Below are 27349 nucleotides of genomic sequence, written 5' to 3' on the forward strand. Positions count from 1 at the left end.
AAAACATTTGTCATAAGCACTTCCTAGAAAATCAGTCTACTGGCCAGGCGCAGTGGCTCACATCTGTAATCCCAGCACTTTGGGAGACTGAGATGGGCAGATCACATGAGGTCAGTAGTTTGAGACCAGCCTGACCAACATGGCAAAACCCCATCTCTACTAAAAATACAAAAAAAAAAAATCAGCTGGGTATGGTGGCACGCGTTTGTAATCCCAGCTACTCAGGAGGCTGAGGCAGGAGAATTACTGGAACTCAGGAGGTGGAGGTTGAAGTGAGCTGAGATCGAACCACTGCATGCCAGCCTGGGTGACAGACAGACACTCTGTCTCAAAAAAAGAAAGAAAGAAAATCAGTCCACTGTCATGTGAATTTCTAAATCAGAACACTGAAGTCAACTTTATAAAAGTGAATTGCTATGTATAAAGGAAGGAAATTCTGACACATGCTACAACCTGGATGAGCCTTAAGGACATTACACTAAGTGAAAGAAGCCAGTCGCAAAGAGACAAATACACTATGATTGCACTTAAATGAGGTACAAGAGTCGTCAAATTCATAGAGAACGTACAGTGGTGGTTTCCAGGGACTGGGGGCAGAGGGGAATGGGGAACTGGTGTTTAATAGGGACAGAGTTTCAGTTTGGGAAGGTGAAACAGTTCTGGAGATGGCCAGTGGTGGTGATTACATAACATGAGTGTGCTTAACGCTGCAGAACCGTATGCTTAAAAGTGGTTAAGATGCTAAATTTCAGGCAGCTGGGTGTGGCGGCTCACACCTGTTATCTCAGCACTTTGGGAGGCAGAGGCCGGCAGATCACCTGAGGTCAGGAGTTCGAGACCAGCCTGGCCAACATGACGAAACTCTGTCTCTACTAAAAATACAAACGTTAGCCAGGCTTGGTGGCATGCGCCCTAATGTTAGCTACTTGTGAGGCTGAGGCAGGAGAATTGCTTGAACGTGGGAGGTGAAGGTTGCAGCAAGCTGAGATCACGCCACTGTACTCCAGCCTGGGCGCCAGAGTGAGACTCCATTTCAAGATTTAAAAAAAAAAAAAAAAGCTACATTTCATGTTATGTGTATTTTATCAAAATTTAAAAAGAACGAATTACTGTGGCTGGAATGAACTGCTCTGTGGAAACTTAGTGCAGTAGAGGATTCCAGGTAACCGAGTCTGCCCTGTCTGAGAATCGGAGTCTCCTAGAAATGCTGATTTTCTAGGAGAATGTTTGGGGCGGGCAGTTATTTCTCCTTGCCTGGCTAGGGTACTTCCTCCCATCCCTGGGGAAGCACCTCCTTTCCGGTTCCTTCCTCCATCCTCTCGGCTCCATTTCGGTTGATACTGTGTTTCCACACACATGAATGGAGCAAGAAGAGCTGGCTCGAGGCTTCTGGGGGCAGCCAGCGACTGGAAGGAGAGGATTTGCTAGAAGGTTGGCTCTTGGGAGAAATCCTGTCAAGCAAGTGTCTCCAAGGGGACAACCAGCTTTTGGTTCTGTGCAGTTTTAGTGGCCTGTGTCAAAATAAAATGCAAGTCAGTGCCGTAAACACAGGGCAAAGAGCCTTGCCTTGTGGAGCAGCTGGCGAGATGTTCCCCTGGGATAATTTCCTCCCAGAGAGTGTTTTCAGTGAAGCGCAGGTGTTTTCAGCGAAGCGTTCCTTTCATAGGTCTGGAATGGATGTCGGGGGAGAAAAGACTGGTTGATGTGGGTTAGGGATGGAGAATTGAACAGACACGTGCCTGCTGCTGATTCCTCAACAGTCTCATGAGTCCCAAGCACAGCTCTGTCAGGTAGAACGTTCTGTGATGATGGAGATGTTCGCGCTGCCCCACACTGTGAGCGCAGCCACTGCCACTTGTGCTGTTAAGTCTATGAAACATGCCTAGTATGACCGAGGAACTAAATGTTCAGTCTTAACTGGTTTAAATGTTAACAGCCACACGCAGCCAATGGTTGCCTTATTAGACAGCACCGTTCTAGGTCACCTCTGGTGTGTTTCTCATCCAGATCAGTACAGCCTAAGGATCCTGAAGCTTGACTTGGTTCTGGGAAGACTCGGGAACTTACACTTGCTTTGGTTAGACCTGAGGACTACTCTGGGGTTTACAGTATGGACACGAGACTCCATAAAACCTAGTAGCACAAGACAACTGGTCATTAATTGTTTGATTAATCAATTATTGATTTGATGATTTTTTTTTTTGAGATATAGTTTCACTCTGCTACCCAGGCTGGGGTGCACAGCAACCTTCACTTCCCAGGTTCAAGCAATTCTTGTGCCTCAGCCTCCTGAGTAGTGGGGGCCACAGGTGCGAACACCACACATGGCTAATTTTTTTTTTTTTTTTTTGTATTTTTAGTAAAGATGAGATTTTACCATGTTGGTCAGGCTGGCCTCAAACTCCTGACCTCAAGTGATCTGCTGACCTTGGCTTCACAAAGTGCTGGGATTACAGGCATGAGCCACAGTGCCTGGTCTAAAAAATGGGAATGCTTTTAAACACAGATGATGGAATGTTATACAACACTTAAAAGATATGAGTCACGAAGCCATGGAAAGACAAAGAAGAAATTTAAATACATGTTAGTAAGTGAAAGAAGCCAACCAGAAAAGGCTACATATAGCCAGGTACAGTGGCTCACGCCTGTAATCCCAAACACTTTAGGAGGCTGAGGCAGGAGGATCACTGGAGTTCAGGAGTTCAAGACCAGCCTGGGCAACACAGTAAGACTCTGTCTCCACAAAAAATTAAAAACAAAAATGAGCCAGGCATGATGATGCGTGCCTCTTGTTCCAGCTCTTCAGAAGGCTGAGGTTGGAGGATTGTTTGAGCATAGGAGGTGAAGACTGCAGTGAGCTGTGATCGCGCCACTGCTCTCCAGCCTGGGCAGGAGAGCAAGACCCTATACGACAAACAAAGAAGAAAAGGCTACATCCTATATGATTTCAACTATATGACATTCTGGAAATAGCAAAGCTATGGAGATAGTGAAAAGCTGAGGGATGAATCGGTGGAGCATGGAGGATTTTTAGGCAGTGAAAATGCCCTGTGTGATAACTCTAATGGTGGATCCACATCACTTTATATTTGTCCAGATCTATAGAATGGACAGCACCATGAGTGAATCCTGAGGTGAGCTATGGACTCGGGGTGTCGATGGTGTGTCACTGGAGGTTGGGTTTGTCAGCTGTAACAAATGCACCACTCTGAGGGGGCGGCACGTTGGTGAGGGAGGGTGTGCATGATGGGAAGAAGTGTATGGGAAATCTCTGTACCTTCCTCTCAATTTTGCTGTAATCCTAAAACTGCTCTAAAAAGTTTGGCCGGGCGCAGTGGCTCATGCCTGTGATCCCAGCAGTTTGGGAGGCTGAGGCAGGTGATACCCTGAAGTCAGGAGTTTGAGACCAGTCTGGCCAACATGGTAAACCCTGTCTGTACTAAATATACCAAAAAAAAAAAAAGGCATGATAGTAGGCACCTGTAACCCAGCTACTCAGTAGGCTGAGACAGGAGAATCATTTGAATCTGGTAGGCAAAGGTTGCAGTGAGCCAAGATCGCACCACTGTACTACAGCCTGGGCAACAGAGGGAGACTCCGTCTCAAAAACAAAAACAAACAAACAAACAAATATATATATATTTGTTTATTTTTTGAGGCAGGGTCTCTGTCACCCAGGCTGGAGTGCAGTGAATGTGATCATGGCTCACAGAAGCCTCAACTTCAAGGGCTCACATGATCCTCCTGCCTCCTCAGCCTCCCGAGTAGCTGGGATAAGAGGCATGTGTCACCATGCATGGCTAACTTTTAAATATGTTTAGTAGAGATGAGGTTTTGCTGTGTTGCACGGACAGGTCTCGAACTCCTGAGCTCAGTGATTCTCACTCCTCGGCCTCCCAAAGTGCTAGGTTTACAGGCATGAGCCACTGTGCCCAGCCTAGTATATTAATTCTTTTTAAATGGAATGTTATGATGGACAAAGCCAATGGGAATTCTGTGCTCATGGGGCTTACAGTCTGGCAAGGAAGACAAACACGGAGTAAGCAAACACAAGCGTGCACTGAGGCGTGATACGAAGGAGGTCTCAACTCGAGTCCGTAGGAGTTGTCGTGGGGGTGACGTCGAGTGGAGGTACTGTCATTTTATCACGTTTTAACAGGGACACTTCCAGTCATATGATCCCTGGATGCTAACACAACTTTTCCAGGCCTTTTCCTGATCCCTTCCTTCTCATTAGCATCTCCTGGGCCAGTCCAGTGTCTTGACATAGTGGTTGAACCCATGAAAATGGGAAGTCCTTATTTCACCTCCAAAAAGGGTTTCAGAGGAAGCGGAGGAGGAAGAGGAGGGGGAAGGGGAATGACGGGGAATTCACAGGGGTGAAGTGGCAGGGCGACAGGCCTGGGTTAGAGCTCCAAGGACCATCCCCGCCCACCCAAGGCAGCTGTGGACGGGCTCTCCAAAATGTTGGTGAACTGTCACAGTCACAGCCAAGGCTGGGAGGGGAGCCAGGCCTGCAGCTGGAATCCACCCTCCAGCGCCGCCCAGCACTGCCTTAAACTTTTCCTCTGGGCTGGGGTTTTTCAGCTTGACTACCCCCATGCTGCACTTAGCTGACCAGTTCTGCATTAAGTGAGCTTCTCCCATGTGCTCGCAGCCCAGGGGCCCCTGGGGATACTCAGGCCACCTGCCTCTGCTTCATGTCCCCTGCCTGGTCCTCCGGCTACCAGGCCTAGTAGGAGGGTGGCTGATTCCCTGGAGGGAGAAAATGGAGCCTGGGTCTGGGGCTTCGTCTCTCTGGCTGCACTTGACAATGACTTGGGGACTTTTAGAAGGGTACGAGCACCCTCTACCATTTAAGGTCTAATTTTGCGGGCAAAGTCTTTGGCATTTTCTAAAGCTCACTGGCTATTTGTCTGCAGTGCCTTGGATGCTAAAGAGAGTGACCCAGAATCCTCCTTAGTTCCTCCCCATCCTCTAGGGAACTTTCTAGCTGGCTACTGCCTTAGTGGGAACGTCCTTTCCGCTGGAAAATTCCCTAGGGATTTGGGATCAGACAACCCTTTCATCTCCCCCTCCTCAGCTCCCAACTGAGCCTGAGGGCTGACTAGCAGGGCCTAAGGCCACCTCTGAGATGCAACATTGTCATCGTCATGTGACATCCCTAGGGAGCTTCCCCACCGTAGGAGGTGGCTGCCTTCCAGCTGTTGTTGCCAGCCAGGAAGTCCTCTTCCCCACCTAGACTTGAAAACTTGCCAGGAGCAGCTCAACCTGAACTCCTTGGCCAGAAACCCACAGCAGGCAGATTAGGCACCTCGTGGGAGTGGGTGTTGGGGTGGGTAGGAGCTCCAGGCTCCAAGGGACTTTCCTACATTAGGAGCTGGGGAGCTGGCCCCCAAATAAAATTGCCTTGAAAGAAAAGAACAAAGTGTGTTGGCACAGCAAGGCCTTTCTTCCGCTCTGAGGCATGACAGAGGTCACAGCTCCCTGCTGGGCTGGGTGGGGGCTGTTCCTCTTGAATGGGCACAAGTGTGTGCTCTGCCCGCCCTGGCGCAGCCTCCTCTGAGAGAGCTTCTTGCAGGCCTGGGCTGTCCTCTCTTGGCGGATGAACAAAACCCGAGGGCAAACACATTTCACGTTCAGTCAGAGTGCTCAGAGGAACCACGTTTTTCTGAGAGTACACATTCTTCCAGCATTAGGTTCTACTTGAGAACGCAAAACAATCCAGTGCTATGATGATGCTTTCTTCCCTTTTTACATTTTTGAGGACCACACAGAGGACTCCTGCTAGGTGGCGGTGGGGACCGAGGGCCGGCGTCAACCTGGCCATGGGTGGGATGCTCAGGAGTGGGCTGGCTGAAGTGGGGGTTGGCTGCCTTCTTACCCAGCCCTTAGGGCCTGCTGGAACATCTCCACGTGGGGCGGCTTCCTCAAATGTCAGGCATTGCCCAGGAGAATGGCTGCTTGTGTGGGGGGCAGGAGGATGCCTGGGGCCAACCATCCTGCCCCTTCCCAGTTGCTTGAACTTGGACAAGTTGCTTAACCCCATGAGCCTCTGTTTTCTCACTTGTGAAAAGGGGAAAATGTAAATAGTGGGGCCTTGGTGGAGGAGGGTGGGAATGAGAGAAGGAAAAGCCTGGAAGGAAGGTCTTTCCCCCTCCTCATCCCGCCCCCCAAGCGGCCCTTGTTTTTCATTTTATTATTGTTCTTCCTCTTCAGTTTCCCTTGGAAAAGCCTCTCTGGAGCTTTCTAACATCTGCGCGCCTGGCCGCCACCCCAGACCCCTTAAATTGGAACCTCTGAGGGTGAGACCCAGGCGTGGGTAGTTTTTCAGTTTCCTGAGTGATTCTGATGGCTCAGGCTGAGAACCACTGCCCTAAAGACCAAAGCAAACAGGCCAGGTGCGGTGGCTCATGCCTGTAATCCCAGCACTGTGAGGCTGAGGTTGGGGGGTCACTTGAGGCCATGGGCTCCAGTCCAGCCTGGGCAACATAGTGAGATCCTCATCTCTTAAAAAAATTTTTTTTAATTGGCTGGGCACAGTGGCTCACACCTGGAATCCCAGCACTTTGGGGGGGCCGAGGCGGATGGATCACCTGAGGTCAGGAGTTTGAGACCAGCCTGGCCAACATGGTGAAACCCTATCTCTACTAAAAATACAAAAAATAGCGAGGCATTGTGGCGGGCACCTATAATCCCAGCTACTTGGGAGGCTGAGGCAGGAGAATCGCTTGAACACAGGAGGCAGAGGTTGCAGTGAGCTAACATCTAGCCATTGCACTCCAGCCTGGGCAACAAGAGTGAAACTCCATCTAAAAAAAAAAAAAAAGCCATGGGGGCTATAATCTCAGTATTTTGGGAGGCTGAGGTGGGAGGATCACCTGAGCCCAGGAGTTTGAGGCTGCAGTGAACCATGGTCATACCCCTATACTCCAGCCTGGGTGACCAAGTGATACCTGTCTCTACAAAACAAAAAACACAACAAAAACCAAAGGAAACAGGGACAATGGAAGGTACTAGGAAGTCTAACGGGCTTGGAGGGTTCTGGTGTCAGCAGGGCCCTCTTGGCTTCTGCAGGGCACCTAGCCAGCCCCAGCAGGGTGGATCCAGTACCCAGGTGTAATTGTCAGGGTGTGACCCTCGGGGAGGATGTCAAAGGTCCATCACATGTCAAAGGTCCAGCACATGATTTGTGCTTTCTGTAGGGAGGTAACTTTGAAGTTCACCTGCTGCAGGGCTGGTACCCGGGAGGGCGTTGCTTTGCTGGGTAACCCCCTGCAGCCATTGTCCTGCCTTCCCCAAGGGCGTTCTCAGCAATCCTGAAAAAGTGATACTCAGCCTGTTGCTTTCTGGGAATTGGCCCAAGAAGGCCAGCTGCTGGTGCTGGTGTAAGAAACGAAGAGAAGGGGAAGAGGTTCAAAAGAGAGATGATTTCCAAGCCAGGAAATCGCAATTGGGCTGAAGTAGGGAGGCCCCGCCTTGTGCGGCTGTGGCTTCTGCCTGTGCTGTGAGCAGGGGCCGCTGCGGGGGGCTGAACTCCCGGCTCCATCCCTGGTGAGCCCAGGCTGCTGGGCCGTCAGAGTCTGTTTTGGGCCAGGCCGAGCCCTGTGTCTGGAGGACTTTCCAGCACACTGCAAAACGCACTCTGTGACATTCCGGGCATAAGGGAATGTGCAGTGTCAACAGGACTTTTTGAGTGCTTCCAATTCTGCTTCCTGATTTCCGTCATTGATAGTATGAACCAGGGAATCTTTGTAAAAAGTGAACACACACAGTGTGAGCTGCCATCTCCAATAGCTGGTGGCCACCTTTGCTAGCATCGGGGAGGGGAGGTGCAGAGGTGAACACAGACATGATGCAGGGACAGGGCGCCAGGGATGTTTCTCTCTTTTTCTTATTTTTGAGACAATCTGGCTCTGTTGCCCAGGCTGGAGTGCAGTGGTGTGATCTCGGCTCACTGCAACCTCCGCCTTCTGGATTCAAACGATTCTTTTTTTTTTTTTTAAGACGGGGTTTCACCATGTTGATCAGGCTGGTCTTGAACTCCCGACCTTATGTGATCCTCCCGCCTTGGCCTCCAAAGTGCTTGGATTACAGGCATGAGCCACCACACCCACCTTTTTTTTGGGGGGGGTTGGTTTCAAACAATTCTTATGCCTTAGTCATAGCTGGGACTACAGGCACGTGCCCCCACGCCTGGCTAATTTTTGTATTTTCTGTAGACACCAGGTTTCACCATGTTGGCCAGGCTGGTCTTGAACCTTGCTAGCCTCAAATGATCTGCCCCCCTTCGCCTCCCAAAGTGCTGGGATTAAAGGGATGAGCCACTGTGCCCAGCCAGGAATGTTTCTTTAAAACACAAAACCAAACAATCTCTAGTGACACCTGAAACAAGACCTCACAAACTATGACTTGTAGAACAGAAATTTGGTGAAACAAAAGCTCTGTTTGGGGACTGAAAATTGTCCTTCTCAAATGGGAGTCTTGGTGGAGAATTTCTAAGCTGTGTGTTCCCCTTGCTGGGAAACGGGTGCTCAGGGCAGGTGGAGGATGGGGGAGCCCCTGCCTTCCTGAGGCTGATCTGAGTTAGGCTGAACACCCCGAGCCAGATCTGGACCGAGGAGACCATTGCCCCCTCCTGGCCAGCCTGGAAAAGCAGGCAGCGTCCTGCGAGCCCTGAATCCTCTTTATTTGGGTCCAGCGCCGGAAGGTGCTAGTAACAGCAGCCAGTAAAGAGAGATGCCATCCCTTCTGTCCACAGGTATCGAGTGAACTTCAGACCTAGATATGTCACTAAGTATAAGACAGTGACACAGCTGGAATGGAGGTGCTGTCCTGGCTTTAGAGGGGGAGACTGCCAAGAAGGTCCCAAAGACCCTGTGAAGACCCTCAGCCCCATGCCCACTCGGCCTCGAAACAACTTGAAGAAAGCCACAGGTGACTTATTTGTGCTGTGCTGTTACATATGGCCGGCCACCTTTAACATTGCCAGGGCTCCTTCTAATAACAGGATTTATGCTTTACAATGGTGAGCTTTCCATGGTCTTCGAATAACACACGTAAGATGCCTGCAGTAGCCACATGTGACAGACAAATGTATTCAAAGGAGTGGTAGCAATTGGAAGACAAACTTTCTTGGAAGTAAACTGCTTTGCTAGAGCCAGCTCGTTGTGAAAACCAATGCCTTAAAAATCAGGGCAGGAAATGCCAGTGGGTTCAGACTTGTGTCACCTGGAGGCACAGCTATAAGGAGATTCAGATGTAATGATGTACTGCTTGCCTTTACTTGGACCCATAAATCTGGATTTAAGGGTGTTAAATTCCCCCTACCCTGGAGACAGAGTCTCATTCTGTTGCCCAGGCTGGAGTGCAATGGCTGGCGTGATCTCAGCTCACCGCAACCTCTGCCTCTCAGGTGCAAGCAATTCTCCTGCCTCAGTCTCCTGAGTAGCTGGGATTACAGGCACCTGCCACCACGCCCAGCTAATTTTCGTATTTAGTAGAGGCAGGATTTTACCATGTTTGTCAGACTGATCTCAAACTCCTGACGTCGTGATCTGCCCACCTTGGCCTCCCAAAGTGCTGGGATTACAAGTGTGAGCTACTGCACCTGACCTGTTTTTTATTTTTAATTAATTTATTTTTTTGAGATGGAGTCTTGCTCTGTCACCCAGGCTGGAGTGCAGTGGTGCAATCTAGGCTCACTGCACCTCCATCTCCTGAATTCAAGCGATTCTCCTGCCTCAGCCTCCCAAGTAGCTGGGATTACAGGTGTGTGCCACCACGCCTGGCTAATTTTTGTATTTTTAGTGGAGATGGGGCTTCACCATGCTGGCCAGGCTGGTCTTGAACTCCTGATCTCAGGTGATCTGCCCACCCTAGCGTCCCAAAGTGCTGGGATTACAGGCATGAGCCACCACGCTCAGCCATCACTTCATCTTTGTAAGTTCAGTCACAATAAATGCAGCCTAGGTTTTCTTATGACATATGCTTAAATGATATTTTGCCATGAGGTGTTCTCAATTTTGAAAATGGTAGTGCTTCCCAACATTGTCTGTAAAAATAGATTTTAAAATGATTTTTTAACCACAAAAGTAATGCATGTCGATTAAAGAATGTTTACAAAATATAGGAAAAATATTTAAGGATACATGATCTCATGACTAAATGAAAACTACTATTGACATTTTGCTATAAAACCTTATTCTCTTTCCTATGTCTGCACATTCATTTTGTTAAAGAAAAATTCATTCATCTCGCAAATGGTTATTGAACTTCTATATCTGTCAGGCTCTTTACTGGGTACTTGGAATAAGTGAGAAAAAAGGCAGACAGAGTCCCTGACTTCATGAAAGGCAAACATTAGACTACTGTAACTACAATAATTCATGACACATACTGTGATAGGGGGAATATGACATGGGAGCTGGTGGATTGTAATACTTTATTTTTGTTTCATTTTAGTTTTTGTTTGATAGAAGTTTAAGCATGTTGTAGTTTAATAAGCTGAATAGCTTTATAAGGACTAATAGGAAAAAAAAATGACCCCTGCCCCCAACCCTCTTCTTTTCCTGGCGGTAGTACTTTAAACTCTTCAGATGAATCTTTTGGAATTTACCTCCATATCTATTGGTTTCTCACGGTGGGAGGTGAGAATTTAACTCCCTTTCATCTACTCCTCAACACATGGCTCCTATCTCCCCATCCCTTTCATACAGTTAAACTATATTCTTTCTTTATTCAGTATTCAATGTTTACACTGTAGTAACTATGTAGATAATGTTTACAGCTGAGCCATGTGGTGTACTATCAATAGGTTTTCTTTCCTACACAGCTTTTTGATTCCTTACAGTTAATCATTGTCTTATGTTTTTCCTTTGCTTGGTTTTCTGTGTTTTTATCGCTATTTAAACCCAACTCTTCTCTGGTTCTCTAAATGTCCCCTCCATATGTTTAGACACAGCAGTTTCATCTTCTTGAAGAAGTCTCCCTTGAGCCTTCTCACTTGCCCTACCTGGACTGGACATCCTCCTTTCCTATCAACACCCGAGGATCTTAACTTGCCCCACTCCTGTTGAATTTCCTGTTTCCTGTGTCCCCTGCTCCCTCTTTCTTGGTTTATTCCCTTAATTTGCTTGAGCATGTCCTTAAGTAACTTCATGAGACAATTACATGGGAGGCAAAGTTTTTACTACTTTATAGTCTGAAAATTATTTTTATTCTAGCTTCAGAAATCTAGGTCAGAAATCACTTTCCTTGAGAATTTTGAAAATAGTGCTCAGTTTTCTTCTAGCTTCCAATATTGCTGCTAAAAAAGACCAAAATGTTCTGACTCCCAGTTTTTTAAGTGTGACTTGAGTAGATTTTTTTTCCTCCCCTCTCTCTCTTTTTTTTTTTTTTTGTTTTAGTGGGATTTTAGGAGGAAGTAAATATTTGCATTCTTCGACTTAGTGAATCCTACTATATATGGTCAGACGGTGCTATTGTTGGGAGACACTGATGAAATAGTTGCTTTGTCTCTGTTGCTTTTTGTCTCTCAAACTGCAAACAGGGCTAAACAATATCTATGAGACTCTTTGAGCACAGAAGTGTTAATAAAAGTAAAATACAAAACATTCAGGCATTGCTTTAAGGATAACATCAGATGATATGATATCATATGATATCACCATCCAACAGCTAATGGGTGGATCTTGCTAAAGTGGCTTCTTGTGGTTTTACTGTATGCAGTCAACTCTTAGGGTGTGGCTGCAGTTCACTAATATGGGCTTGAAGCGTTCATATGATAAAGCGGATAATGAATGTTTCCTCTCAGGGTGAAAGAGCCCATTGGTTATCTATTAGGTGCCATGTACATATTATTTCAACAGCTCTAGGAGGAATTGTACCCCTTCTTTATAGATGAGAGGATTATAGTTCACAGAAGTTAGTTAACTTGCTCGAGGGCAAACAGTAAATAGAAGTAGAGGTCTATTTGACTCCAAAGCCCATCCTCTTTTCTAATGTACCACAGTAATTACCTATAATTGTGTAGTGACCTGTAAGTGAAGGTGTATGTGTATTTTGTAGTTACCCTGTTTACTGTCTTGGCAGAAACTGGCTAAAGGCAGAAAATGTTAATTCATGTCCAACTTTATCTTTGTAACAGATGATGAACCCAGTCAAGTCTCAGAGCCCAAGAAGACTTTGTCGCCAAATGGTACAGCACAACCAAGCCGGGGGACAGACCCAAAAGCAGGGCCCCAGGAACTTCAGGAAAAGAAGATACAGGTGCTCGAGGAGAAGGTTCTCCGACTCACAAGGACGGTTCTTGACCTCCAGTCTTCCCTTGCTGGAGTGAGTGAAAATCTCAAACACGCCACTCAGGACGATGCCAGTAAAACACGGGCCCCAGGGCTCAGCAGCCAGCACCCCCAGCCTGACGTCACTGTTAGTGGAGACACAGAAACAGCCCAGCATCCTGGTATCCTCAACACTAAGGAACCTGGCATGACGGACATCAAGTCCGAATTGGCTGAAGTCAAAGATACTCTGAAGAACAAAAGTAACAAGCTGGAAGAACTGGATGGGAAAGTGAAGGGCTATGAAGGGCAGCTCAGGCAGCTCCAGGAAGCAGCCCAGGGCCCGACAGTGACCATGACAGCCAACGAACTCTACCAAGCCTATGTGGACAGTAAGATTGATGCCCTGAGAGAGGAGCTCATGGAGGGCATGGACAGAAAGCTGGCTGACCTGAAGAACTCGTGTGAGTACAGGCTCATCGGCCTCCAACAGCAGTGTGACGACTATGGGAGCAGCTACCTGGGAGTGATAGAGCTGATAGGGGAGAAGGAAACAAGCCTGAGAAAAGAAATAAATGACCTCCGAGCCCGGCTCCAGGAGCCTTCAGCCCAGGCAAATTGCTCTAATGGCGAAAATAATGGTGACATTGGTCAACAGATCAAGACATTGGACCAGAAAATTGAGAGAGTTTCTGAAGCCACAAGAATGCTGAATGGAAGACTGGACAATGAGTTTGACCGCCTTGTAGTTCCAGAGCCAGATGTGGATTTCGATGCAAAATGGAATGAACTCAATGCAAGGATCAATGTGACGGAGAAGAATGCTGAAGAACATTGCTTTTACATTGAGGAAACCCTTCGGGGGACCATTAATGGAGAGGTGAGTGACTTGAAGCAACTTGTGGATCAGAAAATACAGTTTCTGGAAGACCGTCTGGGGAGTGTTCTCCTACAGATGGCCAACAACACTGATGCAGAGCTCGGTCCCCCGGGGGCGGCAGCCCAGCCGGGAGTGTCAGGGTCAGGAGATGAACAGGTCATGATGGAATTATACCACCTGAAGTACAAAGTTGAAGTTGTTGAAGACATTTGCCTGCAGAACTTGCAGAGAAAGCCTCATGGGATGGAAGGTGCTTTGCCAGACAGGGAAGACCACGCAGGGCGTGACAACCTGCGCCTTTTGAAATCTCTAAACGACACGATGAACAGGAAGTTTCAAGAAACCGAACGGACCATCCAGAAACTTCAACAGGATTTTAGTTTCCTTTCTTCTCAACTAAACCACACAGAAAATAATGTGACTCAGCTTCAGAAGGAAATGAGCAAGTGTAGAGCAGGTGAAAATGCTGGCCTGGGTGGGTTCACTAAGACGGGTGAGCAACAAAGGACAGTGGAGACCCTGCCGTCCCCCCAGCACCCCACGGCTCATTGCTGCGGTCAGCTGGAGGAGAGGTGGCAGAGGCTGCTAAGCCAGGTCCTCTCGGAGCTGGACACCTGTAAGGAAGGCACGCGGGGGGTCCAGACAGAGGTCTCCATGGTGGAGGGCAGGGTGTCTCATATCGAGAAAACTTGTAGCAAGCTGGATTCCATCTCGGGAAGTCTTCAGGGGATCAAGGAGGGGCTCAACAAGCACGTCAGCAGCCTGTGGAACTGCGTCAGACAGATGAATGGGACGCTCAGGTCGCATTCCAGAGACATTTCTGGCCTGAAGAATTCAGTCCAGCAGTTCTATAGACACGTCTTCCAGATTTCATCTGATTTGCAAGATCTGGTCAAATTTCAACCATCAGCAAGTAAGTTGAATCTTACAATTCTATTTCTTGTATTTCTTTGCAGCACACGACAGCATTTTTTTTTTTTTTTTTTTTTTTTTTTTTTTTTTTTTTTTTTTTTTTTTTTTTTTTTTTTTTTTTTTTTTTTTTTTTNTTTTTTTAGATGGAGTCTTGCTCTGTCATCTAGGCTGGAGTGCAGTGGCATGATCTTGGCTCACTGCAACCTCTACGCCCCGGGGTTCAGGCAATTCTCCTGCCTCAACCTCCTAAGTAGCTGGGATTACAGGTGTGCCACCACACCCAGCTAATATTTGTATTTTTAGTAGAGATGGGGTTTCACTACGTTGGCCAGGATGGTCTCAATCTCTTGACCTTGTGATCCGCCCATCTCGGCCTCCCAAAGTACTGGGATTACAGGCGTGAGCCACGGTGCCTGTCTGACAGCATTTTTTAAAAAGTTTTTTGTTCATTTTTTATTTTGTTGAAACTTCAGGTAAAAATGTGACTGTTTTTGGACAGTTCATGGAATGAACTAAATGCGTCTGTCCTACCCAAAATGTGGTTCATAGATTGGTGCCTGTTTGTGAATTATTTGGTGCTGGGTAGCAATGAGATAAATACGTAATCTCAATGTTAGTATTTAAGAACTTCTAAAATAATTTGACAGGCCAGTTGCAGCGGCTCACACCTGTAATCCCAGCACTTTGGGAGGTCAAGGTGGGTGGATCACCTGACGTAAGGCATTCAAGACCAACCTGGCCAACATGGTGTAAACCCATCTCTACTAAAAATACAAAAATTATCTGCGTGTGGTGGCACATGCCTGTAGTCCCAGCTACTCGGGAGGTTGAGGTGGGAGAATTGCTTGAACCCGGGAGGCGGAGGTTGCTGTGAGCCAACCACTGCACTCCAGCCTAGGCAGCAGAGTGAGATTCCATCTCAAATAAATAAATAAACAAATAAAAATAAATCAAATAATTTGACAACATTGCAGTATTCAACACATGATCTATGTATTTTACAAAAATAGCCCACAACACATTGAAAATTAAGAAGAAAAACCGGTTCTTCTCACAGACAGAGGGCAGAATATTAACTATAGAATCATATTGGTGAGCTCAGAGTTGGGGTCAGATTTTTGGCATAACAGCTTGAGGCAGTGGGTGTTGTCCTCTCTTCTACCTACTGAGTCTCCTCTGTTCACCTCTCTTCAAGCCTCACTTTTTAACTGTGTCATTTTCATCTTCAGGACTTAGCCGATGGCAGATAGGATGCTGTCATGTTTGTTTCCAGACACAGACGGAATCATGGATGAGAGCAGTGTAGGGGCAGAAACTGTCTGAAGCCCTGTGGCCCCTGGGTTCAGGAAGCTCAGCAGTAGTGCTGAAAGCCGTGATGGCTGCACCTTAGGCACTCAACAAATGTTTGTTGAATGAATGAATGAGTAACATATGCAATAAGATTAATTTTTTGTTACTTGAGGGGTTAAATGCAGCATCCTCAAAGGACAGAGCTTCTCTTGTGCCTGGGTTTGTACTCCGAGCCAGCCTCAGTCATGACCAGCCCTCTTTAGTCGGAGTCCGGGCGTGAAAGGAAGGAAGAGGGAGACAGTGGTTTTGAGCACTTTATGTAGAACCCCAGCTTGGTCCCTTCAGAGGGACTGAATCCCATCACAGCCTCACAGGGAAGGCACACTGTTTTCCAGCAGGGAAAATATGTCCAAAGTCACATGGCTGTTCAGTGGGGGAGCCCAGATGGGAACCAGGCCAGGCTGCATCCAAGAATTGTTCTCTTCCAGTCCGGCCATGAGGACGGTGTGTGTCCCAGAGCTGAGTGCAGACTTGTCTGGTTCATAGGGACTTGTTGAGAGGCCTACTTTGTGTTAGAAGGAGCCTGTTTCCTGACTTCCCCCTCCCTGTTTTCTCCTGTGCTTGCCTTTGGGACTTTTATCTCCCTGACCTGGTTCAGCTCTGGGTGACACCGGTCCTTGCACAAGGAACTGAGATTTCATAGCCTCTGCGAGCCTTGGGATTTTATGATCAAGCCACAGATGAGACATAAAACCCGAGGTGGGGAAAGCTAAAACATGGGAAGCAGGCAAGCTCTGGCTTGGCCAGGGAGAGCCAGGGCCAGGTCCCGGCAGCTCAGGAGTGTGGAGAGGGTCCAAGACAGGTGGGAAAATGCCCTGGACGTCCCCAGAGCACTGTGCCTATCTTGAAAATGAGGAGTCATCTAAGCTCAGGAGGACCAGGAATCTGTCCCCCATCCCAGTATCCGGCCCACTGTACCTCACTGTTTATAACCCAGCCCTCCCCCTGTCCAGGGCCACTCAGCTCCTCTATCTCTGGAATGTTGAGTAGAGGTCACAAGACCATGTATGTGTTCATAGAATGATTGTCCCTTGTGGTGACAGTGCTGTCTGGTCTGTGCCTTATGATAACAGATTGAACCAGATATTTCCAGTTGATTTGGAACTCTCTGGCAGCGTGGGAAGCTCTGTTAACATTTTCACATTTGTCTGTTGCAGTAGGAGTTGGGGGTGGATCCTTTTAAAGATAATGTGGCTTACAAAACATTGTCCTTTTGGATTGAACTCATGGTGGTGAGTGTAGACTGCATGGAGTTTTGAGAATTTCTTTTATTGGAAAAGAGCCAGAAATAAACAAGCTGCCCTTGTCTAGCATCCAGCTCTAGGAGACTTGGAACCTGAGTACCGTACGTGGGAGAATCTGGAGCTAAGGTCACAATGAAAGTGACAAGTCAATCAGTTAAAAGTCAACAGAACATTTGTTGAGTGCCTACGATGTGCAAGGCTCTTGGGGGACCTGGATAGAAGTAGGCTTAATCCTTACTCTAAAGTGTTTTCAATCACAGTGGGAAACAGACTCACAGGTCTGCAGAGAAAGCGAATGAGATTGTGGCATAGGAGTTTATCCCGTTAGTGCATAAGATCTTATTGAGCCCGTATGATGTGGTAGGTAATGGCTGTGTGGGGGAGTATGTGGATAAAAGACAGTCTGCTGAGGAAACAAGCAGGTAGTCATGGGAATGGGGTGTGCATGAGCTACCTTGGGTGTGCAGAGAAGCACCCACAGTGGAAGTCAGGGAGGGATTCTCAGGAGAGAGCCCTGAGCTGAGCCCTCAGTGTAGGTATTTACTGAGCAGAGTACAGAGGCTGACGGGGTGAGGAAGGAGGTGAGAGAAGCTTCCGGGAGGAGGTGTTACTGGATCTGATTGAGGGATGGGTGGGATTCAGAAAGTAGGAGGGGAGGACATTGTAGATTCGCTATTTATTGGTTTGTAACAATTCACTCCAAGTCTTGCTGGCTTAAAACAACAAAGATGTATTCGTTTCCATTATTCTGTGGGTCAGGAACCCAGGCAGGGCTTGGCTCAGCGGTTCTTCTGCTCTATGTGGCATCAGCTTCAGTTGCCCACTCAGCTGCATTCAGCTTGTGATTGACTGGAAGGTCTGTGAAGAGCTGGTCATATGTCTGGTGCCTCCGTGCTCCTCCACCTGGCACCTCTCTCCATGTGGCCAATCTGGGCTTCCTCACAGCATGGCGGTCTCAAGTGGTCAGACTATGGCAACTGGCTCATCAAGGGAAGGTGGAAGCTGCTGGGCCTCCCACAGGCTAGCTCAGAGCTGGAGTGGGAGCTCTGTTGACACATTCTGTTGTCAACGCAGGTCTGCTCCTTTGAAGTGATGTGGCTGCTATGTTTGGGGAGGGAAGGGGGCTTAATGGTGGTCATGATATCTGCCACAGTGAGCACAGGTTTAGAGGTGAAGATGTGTGACAGTTTTGGACCAGTAACCAGATCACTGGACCAGGAGCAACACATACTGTGGCCTTTCTACTCAGCCTGTTGCCCTCTTCACAGATCTGGTTTTCTTTGGAAGCATCACTGAGGTAGGGCTGAATTATCCAAGAAGCAGCCAATAGGGGAGAAGAGGGTGCATCAGCTCATGCCGAAATAGATCCAAGTCTCTTTTTTTTTTCTTGTCCAAGTCTCTTTTGTATCTTTCTGTTAAGTGTAGATGTTCTTCCCTGGGGTTTAAAAGGGATTCCTGAAATTATGTGCATACATATAATAAATACATACACACATTATATATATATATATTTTATTTATTTATTTTTTTTTTGAGATGAAATGTCCCTCTTTCACCAGGGCTGGAGTGCAGTGGCATGATCTTAGCTCACTGCAACCTCTTTCTCCTGTGTTCAAGCGATTCTCCTCCCTCAGCCTCCCAAGTAGCTGGGATTACAGGTGTCTGCCACCATGCCCAGCTAATTTTTGTATTTTTAGTAGAGATGAAGTTTCACCATGTTGGTCAGGCTGGTCTCGAACTCCTGACCTCAGGTAATCCACCCACCTTGGCTTCCCAAAGTGCAGGGATTACAGGCGCGAGCCACCACACCCAGCTGGATATATATATATATATATATATATATATATATATATATATGACAGGATCTTGCTCCGTCACCCAGGCTAGATAGAGTACAGTGGTGCAATCACAGCTCACTGTAGCCTCAGTCTTCATAGGCTCAGGTGATCCTCCCACCTCAGCCACCCAGGTAGCTAGTACTACTGGCATGTACCACCATGCCCAGCTAATTTTTTGTTGGTTTTTTTGTTTTCCTTAAGAAAGATGAGTTTCACCATATTTCCCAGGCTGGTCTCAAACTCTTGGGCTCAAGCGATTCGCCTGCCTCAGCCTTGCAAAGTGCAGGCATGAGCCAGTGAGCCCTGGACAGGTTTTTGGGGGTAGGGACAAAAGGTCCGCGAGTCCTGGCGCAGTGGCTCACGCCTATAATCCTAGCACTTTGAGAGGCCCAGACGGGTGGATCGCTTGAGCCCAAGAGTTCCAAACCAGCCTGGGCAACATAGGGAGTCCCTGTCCCTACAAAATTACAAAACATTGTACTTTTGAGAAAATGGTCTGCGCAGAGGGAACAGCATTTTCAAAGGCTATGAGGCAGGAATCACTGCTCTTCTGAAAAACCCGGAATACCAGTATGACCAAGCATATGAGCAAGGCAGAAGGTCATCAGCAATGAGGTCAAAGTGAGGGTAGGAATGAGGTCAGGCAGGCTTTCTAGGCTGTGATAAAGGAGCAGGATTTTAAGTACTATGAGAAACTATTGCAGGATTTTCAGCTGGGGAGTGATTACTTCCTAGGTTTGAAATCTCAGCTCATCCATGCTTGTAAACAGCGGAGGATTAGCTAGTGTCTGGACTTGGTAATCACTCAGGAAATATTACCTGTTACTTAAATCCTCCGTCCCCTAGAATGGATGTTTAATCTATTCATGACTGAACTTTCCTCCCTATCTCTACCTATAAGCCCCCAGGCCTCCAGTCTTGGAAGAGTGAGAGAGGGCATGTAAGCACAGCAGAAACAGGGCGAGGTCCCCAGTGGCTCCGGGGATGCTGTAGATGGCCACGGGTCTTTTTTATTTATTTATTTATTTTTTCTGTTCTCACTTTCCCTTTCTTTTTCTTCTTTTTATAATCAGTGTTCACATAGGCAGTATAAAAAGCTTTAGAAATGGCAAGAAGCTGCGCCTCATGCCTGTAATCCCAGGACTTTGGGAGGCCAAGGTGGGAGGATCACTTGAGCACAGGAGTTCAAGACCAGCGTGGGCAACAGAGATCCTGTCTGTACAGGTTAAAAATTAGCTGAGTGTGGTGATGTGCACCTGTGGTTCCACCTACTTGAGAGGCTGAGGCAGGAGGCTCCCTTGAGCCTAGGAGTTTGAGGCTGCAGCGAGCTATGATCGCACCACTACACTAGCCTGAGCAACACAGCATGATCCTGTCTCTTAAAAAAAATGCCTAGTGATCTCCCTTTTCAGCATTCACAGCTTCATGTATCTCATGTATCAATAGTTTTGTTGACCAGAATCTCATTGCTTAAGAACAAATTAGGTTCTAAATGGAAAGGAGGCTGGAGGCCCTTTGTTCTTTCTGCAATGTGGCCACAGAGTGGAGCCCTCCTTCCCGGATGGGCGCACTCCCATTTTCACAAGTGCAGAGAGCATCGGGCCTGCACACCTTCTCAGCAGGTACCCTCTTTTGTTCCTTTTCCCCAAGTTGCCCAGCCTTACCCACACCCGAGTCTGTGGCCCTAGGGAATCACTCACGGGTATCCCCACAAGCAGGGGTGGTGTCCTGGCCGCAGGGTCTGCCTCCCAGGCATTGGGTGCCCAGCAGAGGCTGTCTCCTTACCTAGGGCCCAGGACTGCCCTGACTTGCAGCCCAGTGGCAGCAGCACGTGGAGAATGGGGCAGCCCACCCTCCCCAGCTGGCTTTAGTGTCCCCTGGCCCCATGCAGAGGCTGAGCCTCAGCTGGACCCCACCTTCCCACTGTTCCTCTCCCAGTACGGGAAGAAGGGGTGCTGGTGACGAGCAGGAAGGGTAGGCAGAGCTATGTAGCTGTGTGCAGGGGACTTCTCTTTCCAGATGTCACGCTTCCAAGAAGAGGCAGCCTGCGTAGATGTCAGCACGCTAGAGATAAGGGCATCACTTCCTTTTTCTCCCCTCCCACCCCTTACTGCTCATGTCTCTGAGTAATTTTCATCATAGCATTTCTTTTAGGAGTACTGTAGGCTTAAGCATACTCTTTATTGAGTTAAGCCGTAAGAATGAAAAAGCACAGCCTATTCAAATAACTATTTAACCAGAAAGCCTGGCCAGAGCACTGCTGATGCCAACATTCTGACCACTTTGGCCCCGACTCGAAATCAGCTGAGTTTGGAGTGAGTTTAGGCCCAAGGTAGCATGATGGACTTATAGTTTTATAGGCATATAAAGGCTCAATAAATTGCATACATTCAGGCCATAGGGAACTCCTGACAACTCGTGCCCTTTATCCTGTGGGCACCAGGTTTCTGCAGTGTTCTTTGGTGTCATCTGCAGCTGCTTTTCTGCATCTTAGCCTTGCACTTAGAGCTACAGTGTTCTGAGAATGGAGCTTTCCCAGAGCTGCATGCTTAAAATCCTGTGGGAGCTTTTACAAAAAAAAAAGTGGGCTCACTCAGGGTTTCCCTGCTCAGCAGGGATGAGGTGAGGCCCAGGAATTTGTAATTAAATTTGTAACTAAAACAAAAAAACCACTGGCTCTAGTTCTGGAAATTGAAGGAAGGTTACCCCAGAGGCAGCAGGATCTACCCACCCCAGGCAAACTGTACCCAAAAAGAAAGAGGATGTGGGCGGAAGGGAGGACACAGAATAAACCACTGACTTTGACACTGCCCCACTAACAGAAGTCAGCTGTGTGTGTGAGCCCTCTTACGGACTATTCTGTTCCGGCTTTTGAGGTCTCTCCTTACAGCTTATTCATGTAGCTTTATAGTGAGTCTTCAAATCAAGCAGTATAGATCCTCCTATGCATTCCCATATAAATTTTAGAATCAGCTTGAGAATTTCTCTCTTGTTTTTGTTTTTGTTTTGAGATGGAGTCTTGCTCTGTCACCCAGGCTGGAGTGCAGTGGCATGATCTCAGCTCACTGCAACTTCCACCTCCTGGGTTAAAGCAATTCTCCTGCCTCAGCCTCCCGAGTAGCTAAAATTACAGGCATCTGCCACCACACCCCGTTAATTTTGTATTTTTAGTAGAGACAGGGTTTCACCATGTTGGTCAGGCTGGTTTCAATCTCCTGACCTCAGGTGATCTGCCCACCTTGGCCTCCCGAAGTGCTGGGATTATAGATGTGAGCCACCGTGCCCAGCCCAGCTTGTGAATTCCTTAAAAAAAAAGAAACATTAAAAAATTCCGAGTGCTGCTGATACTCAGCTGAGTGAGTGCCTTCTCTGTCAGGGTTTCATGATAGCAAATTACTTTCCAGCTCAAATGTATTGCCACGGATTTTAGCATACATGACTAAAGCTGTATTTATATTTCAACATTTTCTAGTTTGTACTTGCAGAAAATTAAACCCATTTTCTCTAGCCCGATTCCATGGGTTTCCCTATTGTTATATCTGGATCCTTATGATTTTGGTGTCAATATGGTCCCTTCTGCAGTGCAACCAACACAGTGTTCCCTCTTACAGGCTTGAGGGCTTTTCTTCATTTAAACCAAATTCAAAAACAGCATTCATTCATTCATTCATTTACTTATGTATTTTTGAGACAGGATCTTGCTCTGTTGCCCAGGCTGGAGTGCAGTGGTGTGACTATAGCCCTCTTTTCTGGGCTCATGTGATCTTTCTGCCTTAGCCTCCTGAAGAGCCAAAACTACAGGGACATATTACCATCCCCAGCTAATTTTTTAAATTTTGTGTTGAGACAGAGTCTGGCTATGTTGAAAGGTTGGTCTTGAACTCCTGGCCTCAAGCGATCCTCCCACTGCAGCCTCCTAAAGTACTGGGATTGCAGGCATGAGCCACGGTGCCCAACTTGAAAGCAGTGTTGAGATGGCCATTGACTCTCAGAGGAGAACTATTCCAAGGAATGCATGTTTGCTTCTCAGCCCCAGGGATCCTTTTGCATACCTACTTGTCAGCCCCTTGGTGTCCTGCCCTCCTGTCCTGCAGGGAAGACCAACAACTGTTTGCTCGAAAAAGCCTCTTTGTGTAAGTGCACTCCGGTTCCATTCAGCACCATGAGCCACAGTTTCTCTGAATTTTCTGATGAGTCCAGCATTTCTCACGCTTCAGTCATTGATGGTATGGGGCTATTTCCCAGGAACTAGAGCTTTGCCACTCCGTGGAGCAGTCAACTGTGAAAACATCTTCCGTCCATCAGCTTAGCATTCTGTATGTCAGCACTTTGATACATCTTTTTTTTTTTTTTAAAGCCTGAAGTCTTGATCACCATCTTTAAAATACTCCACTTTCAGCGTTTGGTCAGCAGGTAAACCCTCTGGATGGCAGGGAGATCGGATTTCACCTTCAATGGACTTCTGATGAATTACACTTAACATTTGCATAGTGTTTTACAAGTAGTGGGGCATTAGCAGGGCACACCCTTTCCCCAGGTCTCCTCCTGCAGGCCAGCCACTCAGGGCTCTTGCAGAAAGCAGTCGGGTGGGCCGGGCATGGTGGCTCAAGCACTTTGGAGGCCAAGGCGGGTGGATCACTTGAGGTCAGGAGTTCAAGACCAGCCTGACCAACATGGTGAAACCCCATCTTAAAAAAAAAAAAAAAGCAAGCAGTCAGCTGCTGGAGAGGTCTCTTTCCAGAATGAGCAGAGTGCTATGCAGTCTTCATTAGAACTTGGTCATAAACCTGTGTGTTTGACACCCCACGTGATGCTATGGACTGAGCTGGAGCTGGGAGAGGCCAGGGCTGGGGGTACCCATCCGAATGAGATGTTGCTTTTTCATGACTGTCTCTGCTGTGATGTGGCAGGCTGCTTTGGAGCCTTCAGCTGTCTACCGCACTCATGCACGGACTCCCCAAGGAGATCCACTGAGGATATTTGGCTCAAGCAATATCTTAGTTCATTGCTGCTTCTGATTGGCATCGGTTTCAGCCTGGATGACAGGAGGGTACTGCAGGTTGAGCCTGTTGCATGAACACAGTTTCAGTGGCTTTCCCACAGTCAGGCCTCAACCATATGCCCTCATAGCTAAGGTCAGGCTTTCTCCAACAGCCTCTGCTCATTGAAAAGACACCTCTTAGTTGCCAAGTACAGGACCAACCCTTTCCCCAGGTCTCCTCCTGCAGCACAGCTGCTCAGGGCCCTTGCAGAAAGCAGGGCTTCCTGGAGACAGGAGGCAACCCCCAACTCCTGTAATGAGCGAGGGTGTTAATTCAGGAGGAAGACACTGAGTTTTAGCACATCAGCCTCATGAATTATTGGGGATTTTCTTAGGAAAGTCTTTGTTTTAGTAAAAGTTGAAATTGACATTTGGTTTTGAAATTGACTTTTAATAGGAGCTTTTGAGGAGAGGGAGTGGCCTTCAACCCCTGCATATCAGGTTCACTCATGGTGAGGCTGTGACCCCACCTGACCCCTGCAGGGTGTCAGGCAGGCCTGGTGCAGTGTGGCTGGTCTGTCCCTATCATTCCTTAGGAGTTAAAACACAGGAGGAGCAACCCTTGGCTCTCATGAAGAATTCATTTCAAATGGTCGTTCTTGAATTAGAAACACATGTTCAGTTCAGAAAGCAGTTGGCTGCTGGAGAGGTCTCTTTCCAGAATGAGCAGAGTGCTATCCAGCCTTCATTAGGACTTGGTTGTAAACCTCTGCGTTTGACATCCCATGTGACGCTATGGACTGAGCCGGAGCTGGGAGAGGCCAAAGCTGGGGGCACCCATCCGAATGAGATGTTGCTTTTTCATGACTGTCTCTGCTGTGATGTGGCAGGCTGCTTTGGAGCCTTCAGCTGTCTACGGCACTCATGCACGGACTCCCCAAGGAGATCCACTGAGGATTTCATTTGGCTCAAGCAATATCTTAGTTCATTCCTTTTCCTCCGCCTTCCACTTAGTGCAACAAGTCTGGGTGTTGAGGGAGTAATGGATATATTTAAATGGATTATAGTGAAAGAACTATCACCATCCTATATGTACCAGATCTGCCTTAGTAGGACCCCAGAATGGCAATTATTTTGGCAAAATTGGGGTTCCCAGTTTAATGGCTGGCAGGAATTAGGATGCATGGCCCATTGTACCTGTCATAGGTAGGTTCAGCCTTCCTTTATTCACTCAATACTTAAATTGTTCAATGTCAGTTACCAGGTCCTGTGCTAGGCCCCGGAAATGGCAGAAAATTATGATGCTCCAGTACTCATCAGTCAGCCAGAGAGAAAAGGTCTGAACCACAGAAAGAGCCCCCAGGGGTCCATGTTGCTTCCTGATGCAGAGGCAGGACTGCTCAAGCCCGCTAGGCCAATCCAAGAAGGCTTCATGGAAGTGGTGGTATTGAACTGGGACTTCAGGAATGGGTACCGTTTCTCTCAATGAGGGTGCTGGAAGAGGCCATTTTAGGGGTGCATGTGGCAAAGGCACGAAGCCAGGAAAATCATGAGAGCTGGGTACCAGTGAGGACACTGTTGGCAGCCAAAGTGGGGTACCTGGAATGTCAGGCCGAGGAGAGTCAGTTTGATTTTTATGAGAAGTACAGAACAATGGAAGATTTTTGAACAGAAAATATGCTTAGAATGTTTTCTAAAGAGCATTCTTGAAAAGGTGTGAATGAAGGATCCAAGCAATATTTCAAAATTAGAATCAGCTGGGCTTAGCAACAAATTTATGAAAGATGGGGGTGGGGGAGAAGGGAGACAAAGGAGAAAGAGTAAAATAGGACTCCACGTGCCTGGATGAGGCAGAACAAGTGTGGATTTCAGAGGAAGACGGTGATGTGAAGGGTTTGGTGGGGACAGGGGAAAAAATAAGGGCCAGTTTGGGGGTGGGCCTTTGCTTTGCCATTTTAAGATACTTTGCTGACTATAACTTATTGAGGGTTGAAGGACTAAGGAAAATTCTGTTTTTTTTCCTGAGTTTTGGATGGAGAGACATACATTTGGGTTAAAAGGAAGGAACTAGTGGGGAGGAAGGAAAGAGAGGTTGAGAAGAGAGAGGAGTGATGTCAGATGGAGCTGTTCCAAGAAGAGCTGGGAGGGTGGGGCTGGGGCTCCGGCAGAGGCCTGTGCCCTGGGAGGCAGGCCAGCTTCTGAGCCAGGGAGATGGTGTCCAGAGAGGAGGAGGAAAGAAAAGGAAGATGACGCGTAGACTCAAGCGTGCTTGTATTAGAGGGGAAAGGGGAGAAATAGGCCCTCAGTGTCTTCTACAATTATATTTTATAAAAATAAGTTAAATAACACTGAGAAGGTCATAATGAAAACCAGCTTCCCTGCTGCCTTCCTCATCCTTCTTCCCACGCCCCAGAGGCAGCCACATGCAACTCTTCCAGCTGTTTCTTTTCTTTAGTACTTACCTCCGTACTTCTAAATTGATTTATCAGCTTTTGACATTGTATATTGACTCCCCTTCCTCCCAATTTCCAACAGAGTTATCCCACAGTCAACATGCAACTATTATGCTATGCTGAACTCAATAGCTTTCTAAGGTTGTATTGCTTTCCTTTTCACTTTTCTCTTAATTGGTAACAGTGTTGCGTATACACTAGGTATCTATTTTGGAGTCTTCCTACCCTTCAACAGCCTCTTAATACAATTTTCTACATCATAAAAAGTATCAGATCATTTGTTAGTTCAACTTTAAAAAAAAATTGACCCCCTTCCAGGAATTCTTGCTCTTCCTGATCTAGCCTGGACTGGTTATTCTCTAGACTTGCAATAAGGCTTTAGGTCTGAGCCTGCCTTCACTACTATCCTAGAAATGGCTTTTACCTCTCTCTCCTTTCTTTATTCTCTGGTGCTTTTTCATGTTTACTCCCTTGTTTCAGTAGCACACATTTTCCGATAGCTTTTTAAGAAAGGGTGCTTGAGAGAGAGCATTTTTAAATTTTTAAAATATTGCTGTCTAAAAATATCTTTATTCTACTCTTCTAATTGATGGGTATTTTGGCTGGGTATAGAATTCAAGGTTGATACTTATATTCTATCAATATTGACATTGTTCCCTTGTCTTCTAGTTGCCAATACTGTTGAGAAGCTTGGTGATGCCTTCCTGATTTGCAGTCACTTTTTAAATTTTTTCCCTTGAAAGTTTATAATATCTTCCTTTTATCTTCAGTGTCCTGAATATGGCTTGGTTTATTCCTTTTATTCAGTAATTGTGCTGGGATCTTTCATTTTCTTCAGTTCTGGGAAGTTGTGTATTTATTTGATAATCTTCTCCTTACCACCCCATCACTCCTACAAACCAGTTTTTCAGATCTCTTTTTTTCTGGAAGGACTTCTTAGGTTGACCCTTTAATTTTTTTTATGATTTACTTCCTATTGTCAATCATTTTGTCATCTTCTATCTTTTGAAAGATTTCCCTGATTTTTGTCTACCAACCCTTTTATTGAAATCTCTGATTTTGGCCAGCACCTTTTTAATCAGCAAAGGCTCACCCTTATTCTCTGACTATCCCTTTTGTGCAGCAATCAATTCTTGCATCTTAAATGCAGTGTCATCGTCTTCTCTGAGGTCAGTGTGTGTTTATTTTCTTGCACCGTGTCTGTCTCTTTAGAGTTCCTTTTCATTGGTTGGTGTGGCTTGCTTTGGTCTCTGTCGTTCATATTGGCAGCTTTCCTCATATGTCAGGTGACTTTGACTTTCATTCACATTTAACGGGGAGACACTAAATAGAGTTTTACGGCTGTGGGCATCATTATAGGGTCAATTTGAAGAATCCTCCTATTTCCAGCTAGAGGTATAAGCAAGTGGC

The 27349-nt window shown here is 47.0% G+C and overlaps 1 protein-coding gene across 2 annotated transcripts in view; it reads left to right on the top strand.

Moving 5' to 3' along the window:
* The window catches only part of EMILIN2 (elastin microfibril interfacer 2), a 66154-nt gene that overhangs the window by 30641 nt on the left and 8164 nt on the right, over positions 1-27349 (top strand). For both annotated transcript variants that reach the window (XM_017526070.2, XM_037737624.1), the window contains exons 3-4: positions 8762-8937; positions 12149-14074. In XM_017526070.2, coding sequence (XP_017381559.1) covers positions 8762-8937; positions 12149-14074 — 2102 coding nt within the window. The remainder of the gene's footprint in view (positions 1-8761; positions 8938-12148; positions 14075-27349) is intronic.

Source organism: Cebus imitator, unplaced genomic scaffold (genome assembly GCF_001604975.1).
Source record: "Cebus imitator isolate Cc_AM_T3 unplaced genomic scaffold, Cebus_imitator-1.0 Scaffold41, whole genome shotgun sequence".
Taxonomy (NCBI): Eukaryota; Metazoa; Chordata; class Mammalia; order Primates; family Cebidae; genus Cebus; species Cebus imitator.